The 14,943-nt window shown below is 38.9% G+C and overlaps 1 protein-coding gene across 1 annotated transcript in view; it reads left to right on the top strand.

Annotated features, from left to right (window-relative positions):
• The window catches only part of GPHN (gephyrin), a 189,991-nt gene that overhangs the window by 89,800 nt on the left and 85,248 nt on the right, over positions 1-14,943 (top strand). Inside the window, exons 7-9 of the mRNA XM_083750622.1 lie at positions 282-348; positions 9,417-9,689; positions 11,454-11,561. Coding sequence (XP_083606748.1) covers positions 282-348; positions 9,417-9,689; positions 11,454-11,561 — 448 coding nt within the window. The remainder of the gene's footprint in view (positions 1-281; positions 349-9,416; positions 9,690-11,453; positions 11,562-14,943) is intronic.

Here is a 14,943-nt window from a genome sequence, read left to right as displayed (position 1 = left end):
ATGCTTTGCTACTGTTAAAACCGTTTAAGAGTTGCTACTTTCGTTCCCACGTTTGGAAAGCTTTCACGCTCATACCGTGCTTAATGTGTTGATGGAACGCTTTAATCAAATATATTTAAATCAAATTGGTCCATTGTATTGAATAGTCTGTTTCTACTGAGCACATCTTAAGACCTCCCCTGTCTTGACCATTGGTAGACAGTTATGAATAATAAAACATTTTGGTCCAGTGTTGATGTTTCCCATGCACTCATATTCATCACAGTCTCTTCTCTTTTCAGACCTGTATGCGGAATCAGAGGGAAAACTCTTATAATTAATCTTCCAGGTAGCAAGAAGGGGTCCCAGGTAAGCAGTATTCTGGGGGAAAAAATCATTAATATTCATGATGAATCTGGGGAAGGAGAATAATTTTGCCTTTTAAGTTATTTCTCCCATGAATTGTAACAACCATGAAATTAACAATGAAACAATAAGGTGAACATTATTTTTAATGAACATTAGTGTTCTATCTTGTGAAACCTACAATGCCATCATCCCAGTTATCAAAACAAAGGCTTTGAGTTGTTTGGTATCTGAAGGTCAACTGGTAATCATTCAGCCCAATCCTCTGAAATGAATGAGGGAGCCCTTCTGGGTGGGTATATGTGCATCATACCACTTATGTATGGAATATTGCTGAATTATGGCACATATCTGAAGTTACATTACCGAGTTGATTTAGAATCTGTTGGGGCAAATCTATACATTATGTGGCATCATTGTTCAGTGATACATGATTGCTTTTTGAAACCGAAATGGCAGCTGTGGGTGTTGGTTCACATAAGCTCTTTTCTCTTATCTGCTCACATACCTGGTTAGATATAACACTTGCTGGTTTGTCAAAATAGTTTGCCATGTTGTCCAAATGGGCAAACAGTGGTAGAGTAGATAAAAATGAATGATATAATAATCATAATAACAACAACTGCAGTAACAAATAGTATTAAGTTTGTCATTATTTTATTTTTAATCTGGAAACTGAATCAGTACCACTGTTTTAACATAATGAGTTAAAAGAGGTTTTTCTTTTTAAAAAAAGAACCAATTTTATAATTTCTTAGCTATGAATAGTTTTCTACAAAATACAGACATTTCCTTTTCACCCAATAAAGAGAAACCTCTCTGGTCTGCCCAGGAAACTATCAGGCTATGCTTTGACCTTTCAGTTGTGGGTATTTCAGTTTCACTTTCTACTTTGTTTTTGTGAGGGTGAGATTGTGCAGAGTAACATAGAAAAGAAGACAAAAATTTCCAATGTGCAGGTTTCTGTATTATCTTTGGGGATATTTTATAGGTTAAAAAGGGAACAGTGCACATTTTATGTAGTGCAAGAAAGGATATGCAAGATTTATTTGCAAAAATGAAGCCCTACAAATGATAATATATTTAGTGATAAAATAACATGATTTTGGTGATCAGATTTGCACCATTATTTAAGAAATATTTGAATAAGTTTGCTTAACTCAATTTAAATCAGTTATATAAAAAGCAGCTTTTCTTCTTACTGATATAAATCTTTGAGTTAAAATGCCTTGAATTAAAACAATGCCAATCAATTTGAAACTGGTTTGCAACCCTTGTTTCAAGGAACTACTTAAACCACAGTTTATATGTTTGCAAGTGTTCTGTTCAGCTGAAAATGTAAGAGGAGGGAGCATATATTCATGGTGCGGCAAACTCCCTCAATAAATTTTGAAGCAAGGTAACATCAACTGGTTTAGGGTGCTTTAAAACTTTGAATCTTCCTGTCAGTAACACTTGAGAGATCTGAGATTCTTTTATGTGGTAGCTTTCACTAATATCCTGCAGTAAGGACTCTTAATAATGTGAGGTGAAAAACCTGTGATCCCCTTATACCTCAACCAGAGTAAGTATGACCCACACTGGAAACAAAACAAAATTTTCTGTGTGAACAATTGTTTGTCACTTTTATGCCACCATATCATTGACTGAGAAGTTATAAGATATTAGGATAGTGATTAGATAATTGTTTAGCTTTTAAAAGTATGTATATAGCTATAGTAGAAATCAATTGCTATAAGACTTGGAATTAGAAAATAATATTTATTTATTTCACTGTCAAAAAATATGTGGCAGTCTCCCTAAATCAAGTTGGCTACATTTAAGAAAATTACTTTTTTATCTGTTGCCTTTGTTCTAAACCATTGGTGATATGAAGTATTTATTTTTCACAAGCTACTATAATAAGATATGTGAGCTTGAGTAGAGAAAATACAATAGAAGATCAAGAAACATTCAATGAAGTAAACTGGATAAGAAATTTATCAAATTGTAACCAGTTAAAAGTTTTGGCCACAGTTTCACTCAGAAGGGAAGTAGAAATATTGTAAAGATGTTGTACAGTTTAATGCCTTTCTTTTTGATTTTGTATGTAATGCATATGTAATATACAAATGTACCTATTTGTTGGCAAATGTGTTCAGTAACTGGAAGCCCCTTTAGATTTTGCCAGTTTTATAATGAAACCGATCCTTTCATTGAATGGAGCTTGGCAAAATGGAGCTTGTGCAGCAAAATGAAAGCTATTTATGTCTTCCAGAGATCTTCCAACAGCATAAATTGTTTCCCTTTTGATTAGTTTATTCATCTTCACTCATCTGAGGGGACGTAGAGGACAGCATTCTCTCTCCCTGAAATGTCTGTAAACATTTCCTCTTTGGAAATCATATTCGGACTCTTTACTTCAACTTACATTCTGAGTTATAATTTGTATATAATTAATTAGATGAGTTTATAGTATTGCTGTGGATGACTATCTAGAATTTTTACTTCAGTAAATGATATCACTCATTTGGTTAACCACAGACACAACATTATTATTTGTTCAGAGTTCAAGTTGCCATATCAGATTTTTCAGCATTCTTCTATGTCTTGAAGTGACAGCACTTCTAATTTATAGACAGCTTTGTGGGAGGGAGGTGTGATGGAATATAGATATGTAGCCAGCCAAACTACATGGAGTACCTCTTCCATTGAGAAGTTCATTTCATTATTATTATTTTTACCACCTTCCTACGTTGCTGTACACAAAGCAGAAATGCCAAAATATACAACAAACGTCATACATCCTATAACAATCCTATCAAATGCAAATAAGTCATAATGAAAAATATGACTATAAACTCCTCAGAAACCCATTTCATTTTTATCCATATCACTTGTGAGTCCAGAATGAAAGGGAAATGTCCATGGATTCCACAAGAATACCTCAGTGCCAAAAACTCTTAAGGCCATGTTGAAAGATCCCTCCCTCTACTCTAAATGGGTTAGTACATAAGAAGGCCAAGTTTCAGAGGCAAAGCTTATTTAGAACCATTGCAAAAGGAATCTAAAAAGATGAGAGAGCAACAAAAAACAAAAGGCCAGTTCCTACAAGTAATGAGAAATTAGTGCTGGAGCAATGATGGAAATATTGTCACTTTCTAGAAAACAGTCACCTTACTGGAGGGAAGCAGGCACATCAGACATTGAGGTTATACCATTGGTATGAAAAGGAGAGTTAGAGGGTAGGGGTGCTTTCCTAGTGAAGAAGTTCATGATCCATTATAAATAGTTCATCTGTTTACCAGAAAATAACATAATTGGCCCCATTATTCTGATAAGTGGCATTGTTGCGAACGCTGCGGGTTGCGCTTTTTCGGGTTGCGGACCGTGCTGAACCCGGAAGTACCGGAACGGGTTACTTCCAGGTTTCGGCGCTCGTGCATGTGTAGAAGCGCAAAATGATGTCATGCGCAGAAGCGCTGAATCATGTCACACGCATGCACAGAGGCGGCGCTGCGGGTTGTGAACGTGCCTCCTGCATAGATCACGTTCGCATCCCAAGGTATGACTGTATATGTTTAATTGTTAGAGTGATAAATCTGGTCACAGTCATGTGGATACTTTTCTTCCACCCACTAACTCATAACAATATCACAACTTATATAACTTACGCTTTTTCAGATAGGAGTTTGTATATATTGATGTCTTTCCATTGATGGAAGGCTTCCAGTTGAGCCTTCTATCAGCAAAACTTCAAGGCAATCTTCAGCAATTCCCTTTGCAGACTCCAACATCACCTCCTATACTGTTTTAGAGCATTTTTACTGGTATGTGGGTATGTGCCAAATATCAATTTGATCCCTGTTCGACTAACAGAAGGCTCTCCTAAAACAAGTAGCTTTACTGTCAATGGAGTTCTCATATGGTTCTTTAGAGTGTTTAAATTTCTTTTTGCTTTCTAAAATCTGTATATCTTTTGTAATTTTAAGCATTTCTTTTTTGATATAGGAAGGCAGTTGTGATATAATATGACCTCTAGCGACAACTTTACTTGTTTCCCAGATTATTGCTTTTGATAATGCTACATTATGTAACCTACAGAAAGTGTTTTCAGTTATTCACATTTTCCTTTCACATCCGGTTCTATTAATATCCAATAGAGGTGTCTCTGTTATATCACAATACCCAGTCTCTTCATCTGAGGGTTTAGAGCAGGCTTCCTCAAACTCGGCCCTCCAGATGTTTTTGGCCTAGGTAAAGGTAAAGGTACCCCTGCCCGTACGGGCCAGTCTTGACAGACTCTGGGGTTGTGCGCCCATTTCACTCAAGAGGCCAGGGGCCAGCGCTGTCCGGAGACACTTCCGGGTCACATGGCCAGTGTGACAAAGCTGCATCTGGCGAGCCAGAGCCGCACACGGAAACGCCGTTTACCTTCCCGCTGGTAAGCGGTCCCTATTTATCTACTTGCACCCGGAGGTGCTTTCGAACTGCTAGGTTGGCAGGCGCTGGGACCGAGCAGCGGGAGCGCACCCCGCCGCAGGGATTCGAACCGCCGACCTTTTGGCCTACAACTCCCATAATCCCTAGCTAGCAGGACCAGTGGTCAGGGATGATGGGAACTGTAGTTTAGAGATTGTATCTCTTCTTCAGAAGCCTATCTTCAGTAGAGATTCTTTTATAAGTGTGGAGAAACACTATTCATATATCATGTGATGGAAAATATTCCAACAGTAGCTTCTTTAAGAAATTTTAATTAAAATGGATTTTAATTTGCTAGACCTGAAGTGAATTGCTGGCTCTTTCAGTCGTAAGAGTTCAATTAGGCCTAGAGGGTTAGATCACGTCTACACACTGGCAATTTGTCTTTAAAAACAAAACAAAACAAAACAATACTGCATCCAACAGCTCAGGTGAATGACTAATGTAGCATGTAGTTAGATGTTAAGACTTAGAGGTTTGGTTCCCTTATACCCACTAGAAAAACTCCGGTGCCTCAAGGGAATTTTCCCCTTGTTCATTTGAAGTTGGTGTTAAAACTCTTTGAGCTAATAGCCATATGCTCTCCAGGACCTTTTACAACAATTATGTACAAATATTATCTGACTAGTAAATTTAAAAATAAACACATAAATTATAATTTCAGTATATGCAGGTCAGATGAGTTTGAATACATTTTGCTTTATGTTTTGTATTGTCCTTTATCTAACTTAAGAGGGACGCAGGTGGCGCTGTGGGTTAAAGCCTCAGCGCCTAGGACTTGCCGATCGAAAGGTCGGCGGTTCGAATCCCTGCGGCGGGGTGCGCTCCCGCTGCTCGGTCCCAGCGCCTGCCAACCTAGCAGTTCGAAAGCACCTCCGGGTGCAAGTAGATAAATAGGGACCGCTTACCAGCGGCTCGCCAGAGCAGCAATGTCACGCTGGCCACGTGACCCGGAAGTGTCTCCGGACAGCGCTGGCCCCTGGCCTCTTAAGTGAGATGGGCGCACAACCCCAGAGTCTGTCAAGACTGGCCCGTACGGGCAGGGGTACCTTATCTAACTTACCAAAGGATAGATCTCTGTCTTCTTTTCATAATTTTATAGAAGGTCAATAAAATTAATTTAAAGTTATATGATTGCTGACCGTAAACAGATTTGTTAACTATAGTGTAGCTTTATAAGTGCCAGTTGTAAGAAAGTAAAGTGTAAGAAAGTAAAGTTTTTTTACCTAAAGCAATGTTGACTGGCAACAGGATTTTTGATTTAGAAGATTAGGGGAACATTACAAGTTTAAGTTTTTACAGTTTGCACCTTTGAAAATGTATAAGCTAACCTCCTCCTGTATAAATTTTTTGTTGAAATATATTTTGTCTTGTGATGTATATTGTAATGGCTATTTGGTATAAACAATAAAAATCTGACTTGCAGTTTATGCTTTGAGAAGCATAATATCTTAAATTTCATTTTTCATTCTTGTTAGGTAAATACTCTAAAGCAAGTTTCTCATTTTCATATCACTAAATATATTATGTTGGGCTTTTATTTTTTTCTGATCTTCAGGATGATAATGGGTGAGTGTGCTACACCTTGAGTGTCAGGCAAGCTGTTGCTGAAGATTTCATAGAGTTAATAAACATTTTGGAGAGAGGAATAAAGTTTTTGCCTAGTCTTGTTTCCAGATGGATTGTTTTAGTTATTAAAACTATATTACAATTTAGTCCAAGTATAGGGTCTCTTAGGAGTTCACATTCACACTACAAAAATGCAGACCTCAAGGACTGCATTTCTGAAAGTGATTGGTGCTTTATAAATGTTTCAATGTGATCTACACCTATCTCTCTAAAGCATTTAAGTCAGTGAGTTGCATGAAGGGATACAACTTCAAGGAAACAACTTTTAAAGTCTAACTTTTTTATGGGAAGTCTGCATCTTCCACCTGGCATGTCAGCTCACTATTTTTGAGACTGCACAGAAACCACAAAAAAGAAAACAGTTATTTTTGACTGAAACTGATATCCTTCAAATGTTTCTGTACACAATGATATGATCACCCCATCTTGTTCCCACAAGCTCTTCACATGGCCATCTCCAATTCCTAAAAAGATTCCATCAACAATGTCTCCAGAAAATTTTACCCATCACTTGGGAAGACAGGTGAACTAATGTCAGTGTACTGGAAGAAGCAAAGATCATCAGTGTCAAAGCAATGATTCTTTAACATCAACTTTGTTGGACTGGTCATGCTGTTTGGATGCCTGGTTATCGTCTTCCAAAGCAACTGCTCTATTCCCAACTTAAGAATGGAAAGTGAAATACTGGGGGACAACGAAAGATGTATAAATACATTCTCAAGACAAATCTTCAAAAATATTGTATAAGCACTGATAACTAGGAAACACTGGCCTGCGAGCACTCCAATTGGAGAACAGCCTTTACCAAAGGTGTCATGGACTTTGAAGAAGCCCAAACTCAGGGTGAAAAGGAGAAACAAGCTAAGAAGAAGGTAAAGGTAAAGGGATCCTCTGACCATTAGGTCCAGTCACGGACGACTCTTAGGTCCACTCACGGACGACAGAATCTCTACCACTGATTTGGGACCCTTCCATCCTCTTTGGTATCATCCTCATCCAACCCAGGAGATGATGTGAAAGCACCCTTGGCTTCAGTCTCAATTACGTTAGCATATCAACCCCTACCTCGGGTTGTAGAACCCTGTCTTATAAGGCAACTGCTTCTTCTGCTTTCCACAGGTCCAATGTCCAAGATAGTTCAGATGAAGGTTTCCTTTCAGAACTTAACTTACTCGCCTTTTCTCTAAATTAAAACCCCCCAAATGTTGTAACCTTTCCTCCATCAGCTTTATCATTTTGTTTGCCTTTTTCTGAACTTTTCCAACAGTAGAATAACCTGGAATGGAAACTACCAAGACGCATAGAAAATAAGCATAATAAGTACAATAAGTTGAGTATTACCAAGCCAGAGTCTAAACACTTTCATACTGACAATCAAACATCATCTATTCATTCCTTTAAATTGGGGCTGATAATTTTATTCTTATGTGGTCTACCAATGAGTGTTACGTTTCAAAAGGAAGATTACACAAATGACTTGAATCAGAGTATTGGAAGGACTGCTTTAAGTATGCAATTGCCATCAGAGGCCTTTTTCTAGGCTTCTCCTGGGAGGTTGTCTGGAATTGTTTTTTCTGCTGCCATCACCTGCTATTTACTCCCGTTGCTTTATTTGATGTTTTGTTGCCAGTTTTAGTGCCACACAAGTCCCAGGTTCAGTCTCCTCCATCTTCAGTTCTTGTTTTTCTTTAAGGATCCCAGGTAGTACTGTTGAGCTTGCTGAACCATTGGTCTGACGTGGTATAAGTCAACATCATGTGTTCTGTCTTAAGAGGATAAAAACAAACACCAAGCAATAACAATCATCTAAATGATTGTCCTTGCCAGTGGTTAAGTCAGAATAATACCATCAGTGGGATCCAAAGAGAAACAAATGTTATGTGGTTGATGAAAGCAGACTTCCTCAGCCCATTCTCCCACCAGCATTTCCCAGAAAGGATTAGGGACCACTGCTGAATGGAGTAGTTTTGACCAGGGGAACTGAAGGGGAAATTGGGCAGAAGTAACTTCCACCAGCAGGAACTCCACTTCTGAAAGCTGCCTCTGCCTGATTGCCAGAGTTCCCTTATACTGTAATGCAGCACATTAAGGAGAGTCCCTAAACCATTAGGAAGCCTTGGAGGAAGTAGCAGCTGAAGGAGAAGAGGCAGGGAAGTCTGATTTCACTGCTGTATTGAGTTCTTTTTCTCTCTGAATCCAGTTCTATTTATTCTGAAAGTCTGATCTTAAGATATATAATAGCATTCCTTTATCCAGTTTGATATACGTATGGACAAAAATTGGACTGTGTCTACTAGTGTAAAGAAAGTTGGATTTGGACTGAGTCCAAGCCCTGCCTGATGGGATTGAGGGCATGCCTTTGAGCAAAGCATACCTTCTCAGCCACTGTTTGCTTTGTATTAAATTAGAAAATATGTGCTTACCCCACATGAATGTTGTTACGTGGGCAAAACCAAGAAAAATGCTAGGTATGTAAAGACTGAATTGTGAGAAGGTACATTAAATGTTAAAATCAAAAGGACACCTCTAGAAAAGTGAATGGGTCTGTATAATGAATCACAGAAGAAAGATGATAGTGTTATTGCTAGGTTCAGTACTAAGTGCTATTTATTTTAATATTGTTGAAATAAGTCAACACTTTGTTTTATGAAAAAAACCCAACCCTACCACTTTTTGAAATAGTGTTGTATAATATTTATATTTCTAGAATTTCTTGAGCCACAGAATTATAATTTTCTACTGCCCATTAGGACAAAAGGAAATGAAAAGCCTAGAGAATTTAACTGTGACATACACATTATAAAGTAAAACAGAAAATTAAGAAAGTGAATTTGAATATCAAATCAATATATCAAATCAATAACATGCCCCTAAAAACAATATACATATCAGATCACTAGTCAACTTTAATATTAGAACTGCTCAATAGCTATTATCATTTATAGGTAAGTGTTCATTGTCATTTTTCTCATTGTGCACAGGAATGCTTTCAGTTTATACTGCCAGCCCTACCTCATGCCATTGACCTTTTGCGGGATGCCATTGTAAAAGTAAAAGAGGTGCATGATGAACTTGAAGATCTACCTTCACCACCACCACCTCTTTCTCCACCTCCAACCATCAGCCCACACAAGCAGACAGAAGACAAAGGTGTACAGTGTGAGGAAGAGGAGGAAGAGAAAAAAGATAGTGGAGTTGCTTCAACAGAGGATAGTTCCTCCTCACATATAACTGCTGCAGCCATTGCAGCTAAGGTGAGTTAAGGTTCTGTGCAAAGCGGCACACTGGTTTCTATCTCAGGTACTTTCCCTGAACAGCTAGTTACTTTTCAGGAATGCATTTAATTTATGTCAGTCTAGAGTTACAGGCATAAGAGGTCTTTCCATTTTAATTACATAATTTTAAGTTTTCTCTGTATAGCATTTTCCTCTCCCCCCCCCCCCATTACATGAAGTACAGTGGCATAGATCTCACAGTAACGTACCACAAGAGGAAAGCATTTATGCTTAAACAAAGAAGGGTCACCCATTTCTGTTAGTTTTCCTCTCTGACTGCACCATCCATGCAACATTGAATGCTATGCCAGGGCTCCCTCCATTGTCAGAAGCAGTGGGCTCAAAATGCTTCAGTGAAGGAAGCACAAGCACTTTTTGCTCTTAGGAGCCATTGGTCTTTAATTCAAAACCATGAGCCATGGTGAAAGAACCTAGTAATAACTTGAGAAATGTCATTTTCTGACATGAAAATGAAGCCCTTGTAGAATCACTACATGTGTGTGTGTGCGCGCGTGCACACACACACACACACACACTCACAGAGCACCTGTTTACCAAGAAACCTGGAGACTGGATTGAGTGATGGCGCTCTCTATGTGCATCTGCAGCAGTCCACCTTGGTGCTCTTCCACGTCTCTGGATTCAGATGGGCCCTAAGAAGTTCAGGCCAAGCTTCTGGGTATCAAGATTCACTTTTTAAAAATCAATGGAAGCTAAATAGGCACAAATGGTATATCTATCTGTCTCTGTGAAGAATTTGTTTTTGCTAGATTAAACATTCTTATTCAGTTGGGATATCGGTAATAGCCTGACTCAAGCTTAAGAGAGATTCAAGTCCTAGCAAGGTAGAGTTGAAACCTGGAATGGAGGTCTAGGTGTCTGCATCATGCCTTATACATTGCCTGAAACCCCTCATTTTATGAATTGAGCCCTGAATATCAGCGTTCTTGTAGTTCAGGGATCATGTCTTCAAATGATCTCAATACAATATTTTCCCCATGTATAAAACTGTTTTCTTTAAATGTGTATATCACATTGTGCGAGCATGATGCAGATAGTCATTTGTGACTAGTGGAAGCTGAATTTTAAACAATAGTTCATAATATTACATGGAATTGTGCCCTCGTCGTCCCAGTGATCTGGATGGTTCTTGTCCACCCACAGTCTTGGGCGAGGAAAGTCCTGATGCAGCAACTGTTAGGCAGTGCACACAGCTCTTTTAAAAGCAGCACAAGTAAAGGGCATTGCACATTGCAGCTTTGTTACCACAGCGATGGGGAAGCAAATGTGCTCACTGAAAGTTCTGGGCACCCCACAAGAGCTTAGGAGCCTCTTGTGAGCCTGTGTTGCTTTCAATATTTCATGTTGCAGAATGGCATGGGATGCCAAGGAAGAGGTGACTAAGCAAGTGATGGAGGAATCGGGTGCTCTTCAATCTGCTTCCTTCCATAGCTGTTGCCAATTGGGCAGCAGAATAAGACTGTTGCCAACTGGGCAGCCAACCCATTGGATATTGGGCAACATCCTACACCCTTGGTGTGCCCTCCTCCAAGGTACTGTGGTTATGTTATCCATTTGCTCTTTTAAAAGCAGAAAAATACCTGAGATCTAAACTAGTTGTGCTCATTAAGCAACTTGTATTCAGGTATTCCATGTTTTCATCCTTGTTCCTCTATGTCACTGCTTGTTTAGTTTCATGTTTTGCTGTCACTGTATTCATAGTTATTATGTATTGTACATTAGAAGCATCCATCCTACACCAGTTCTGCTGTTATCATGGCAAAAGGTGAACATCCCATTCCTGGTCTCATCTGTTATTCCCATCACGCATCAGGCAGTGCAGGAAAACCGGTAAGACACACCTACCAGAGGGTTTTGCATGAATATCTGCAGACATTCTGCCTGCCTCCTCCACTCTGTATAAGGAGGAGACACAGCTGTTCATTTATTCCCACTATCATAGTGTTGTGTTCTGAGCAAACATGAACTAACTTGTTATTCAGTGTATAGAGTTTAAGATCATTTATTTTAGATGTGAAACATTAATTGTAAGATATTGGTTGCTCCCAGATAGAAGCTTTTTGGTTTGGTTTAAAGACGTTCTGGCAATTTGATCAGCAATGAAAACTGCCTCAGACATTTTTTACTTTCTGTATTATGGTATTTCTGTTACTGCAAAGCTCAAAGGTTCCTTCATTTCTATAGAGCATTGGTGGCTGCATCTGGGCTTCAAATTGCTTGGCCTTGGATGACAGCCAGATATTTCTGGTATCCATCACTAGCACTTTTCTACCACTTATTCATCCTAATCCTAATCCAGTTCTTGTTGGCTTTGCTTGACTCAGAAAGTGAAAACTGAACAGATAGTATCTAAATTGTCTTTTGTATGTGTGTCAGTTCCCCTTCCTAAGTGAGCAGTACATTGTGGTTTAAAGAGAATATTAATATAGCCAGTTAGTCAGCCATCAGATCATTTTGGCACGGCAAATAATTGCTCCCTCAACATACAATTGAAATCTGGACAATAACCTCCTTCTGACACTGAAAAATGGTATATGACAGACTGTGTTAGAAAGCTGAGGCTAATAGAATCAGTAAAGAATCTATAATTGAACTTAAAACACCATTGTTTGTGTCCTACTAACTGTGTCAGCAAAAATGAATGTCCTCCTCTCTGTTGCCCCTATGTGCATAGAGATGTGGAAGACATGGGAGAAGGAACAGCAGAGTGGGGATCTCCTTCCCTTTGACCTTCACCTTCCCACTTACAACATAACTGTTGCATTTTAAAGCTATAGTTAGCCACTTTGAGGACTCTGGTTGAAAAGTGGAATATAAACCTACAAAATAAATAAACTACGAGAGGGGCAGAGGGAAGGACACAGATCTCCTTCACTTCCTGCTCATTGGCAAGATATTGATGGAGGGAGTGGAGAAACAGGAGTTTTTCTTCCAGTTTTAACTCCCAGAGGCCTCTGTGTACAAGAACAGAGTCTCCCTCCTTCAACCTCTCCCAGGAAATATTTCCTCGCAGTGGATACGCAGCAATCATTTTGCTGCACTTTCTGCAAGGATAAAGTTAGCTGGAATGATTACCATGGTAACGACAAATGTGATTATCCTTTTCTTTTACCTGCATGCTCACTCAGCCAACAAAACAAATCAAGTGCAGGTCCCTTTTGCTTCTTTTTTCCTGTGGAGACAGAGCTAATTAATTCCCTTTCAGTTAAGTAAAGATTGCTGCTCTAATCCCAGTCTTTCGATAACTCAACACTTCAAAAATATTACTACTCTCCAAAAAATATTCTGCAAGTAGCCATTTGTAGCAATTAAATTAACTTTTGTGTTTGCCGTTAAGCAAGTTGCGGGATGCAACAAGCAACAATGTACTCAGGTGTTTTCGTCTTCCTCTCATCTCTCCTCCTCCCTATCTAATTTTCACGCACCCAGAGACAGTTTTAGGGTGGCACAAATGGTGCAGTCTCATTGGGCATCACACTGCAGGAGGCACCAAGACAATACTGTAGAATGGAGCATGAGCGGTGGGGGTGATGCCCATCTGAATTTTAGCATTGCATAGAGCACCACTGACATTTGAGTGCTTAAAGTTCACCACTGACATACTCTTCCTTCCTCTTCTCTCCCAATCTTTGACCCCTCCTCCTTCCCATCACTCTTTGTCCTACCACTCCTGTCCTCCCCCTCTTCGTCTCTCTTCTCTACTCACCTCCACTCCCTCTCTTCCCTGCCTACTCTCCCACCCTCTGCTTTCTCCTTCCTTTTTTTCCTTCATGCTTGCACACACACCCACACACACATCATTGTGCTTGCCCCTAGAAAAGGGAAGCATACAGGTGGAATGGGTATCCTCCAGATAGAGATATAGAAAAATCAGGGGTTTTTTTATTTTCAGGGTATGTGCTTTCTTCCTCAGACTCAGGTGAGATGAAAGAAGAGAGGGGACTCACAGCCCCTGGAGTTGTGTCTCTACAACAGAACAGGAATGGATTGGGCTCTCTGATGTCAAACTGCACATCCAAAGGCTGCTTTTGTGGGGAGTGAGGTGGGGTGATGACAATTTACTGTGCTTAGCCAGTCTTACCACCTGAAGCAGCGACCAGGTCTTTGTTCTCAGCTGAGACGAAGCCCACTTCCACCCCCAGTTTTGTATCCTCTGCATCCGTATGCAGATAGTTATAGATAGAGGGAAAGGACTATAATACTGACACAGAACCTTCCCAGGAAATATATGTTTGATTGTAGATTTAAAGATGAGTTCATTTGATCAGAACTCCCTTTATTTAGCTAATGCATTTCCATGAATCATTTCTACTAAACTTTCCTGAACTACTGGTGTTAAAAAGCCATACTCAATAGTATTTCTAATGCTGGATATCACCCTCTGTTCCTAAAAAGGCTACCAAAGTAATTTCATTCTTGTGAACTGCAATTTTTAATTATATAAAAAGCATTATAACATGAAAGCTATTGAGCAACATCAGCCAATTTTTACAATATTAACAACCTCTTGTGCCATCTGGTCTTAAATTCCATACTTCTTTAAACTTTTGTAATACACCTCGTTTATTTTTAAATAAGTGAAATTCTTCATGGTTTACTGTTGTTTTAAAGAAGATTATTAAGTAGAAATGCTAAACTGATTTGTAGCAAGAAACTCTATAGTGCCATAGAGATTATTATGGTTGAATTATGTAAAATGTGCCAGTTTCTCAGATTTAGAAGACATGAGGAAAGAATCAGTATGACCTTGGTCCACTCAATTCAGCAGTTAAGTATATATGTGAATAAACCATAGCTGTCAACGTTAACCTTTTTTAAAGGGAAATTCCCTTATTCCGAATAGGATTCCTCTCAAGAAAAGGGAAAAGTTGACAGCTATGGGATAAACAGCTTCAAATTTTCATAGCCTCAGAAAGAGATAACATTTTAAGGACTTTATTTTGTGGGTTAGTTTTTATTTTATACTAATCTTTGGATAATTTAGTAGCAGAAAAAATATGAAAGTGCATATCCCTTCAGGTTTGTCCTGGTATCTTCAGGTTCAGTTGCTTGTAACAGCAGACCAAATTAATGTAATTAGGTTGCTAGCCTAAGATGATAGCAAGAACATAAGAGGACCAGTCACTAGATGATTATATTGTGAAATTACTGGTTTTCTTTTACAATTTCAAAGTTTTATATGATGGGGTTTTCCCAATGAGCTGTAGAGCAG

Source organism: Podarcis gaigeae (genome assembly GCF_964106915.1).
Source record: "Podarcis gaigeae genome assembly, chromosome: 1".
Taxonomy (NCBI): domain Eukaryota; kingdom Metazoa; phylum Chordata; class Lepidosauria; order Squamata; family Lacertidae; genus Podarcis; species Podarcis gaigeae.
The sequence above is the reverse complement of the archived record's forward strand: the minus strand, read 5'-3'. Positions and strand labels throughout refer to the sequence as shown.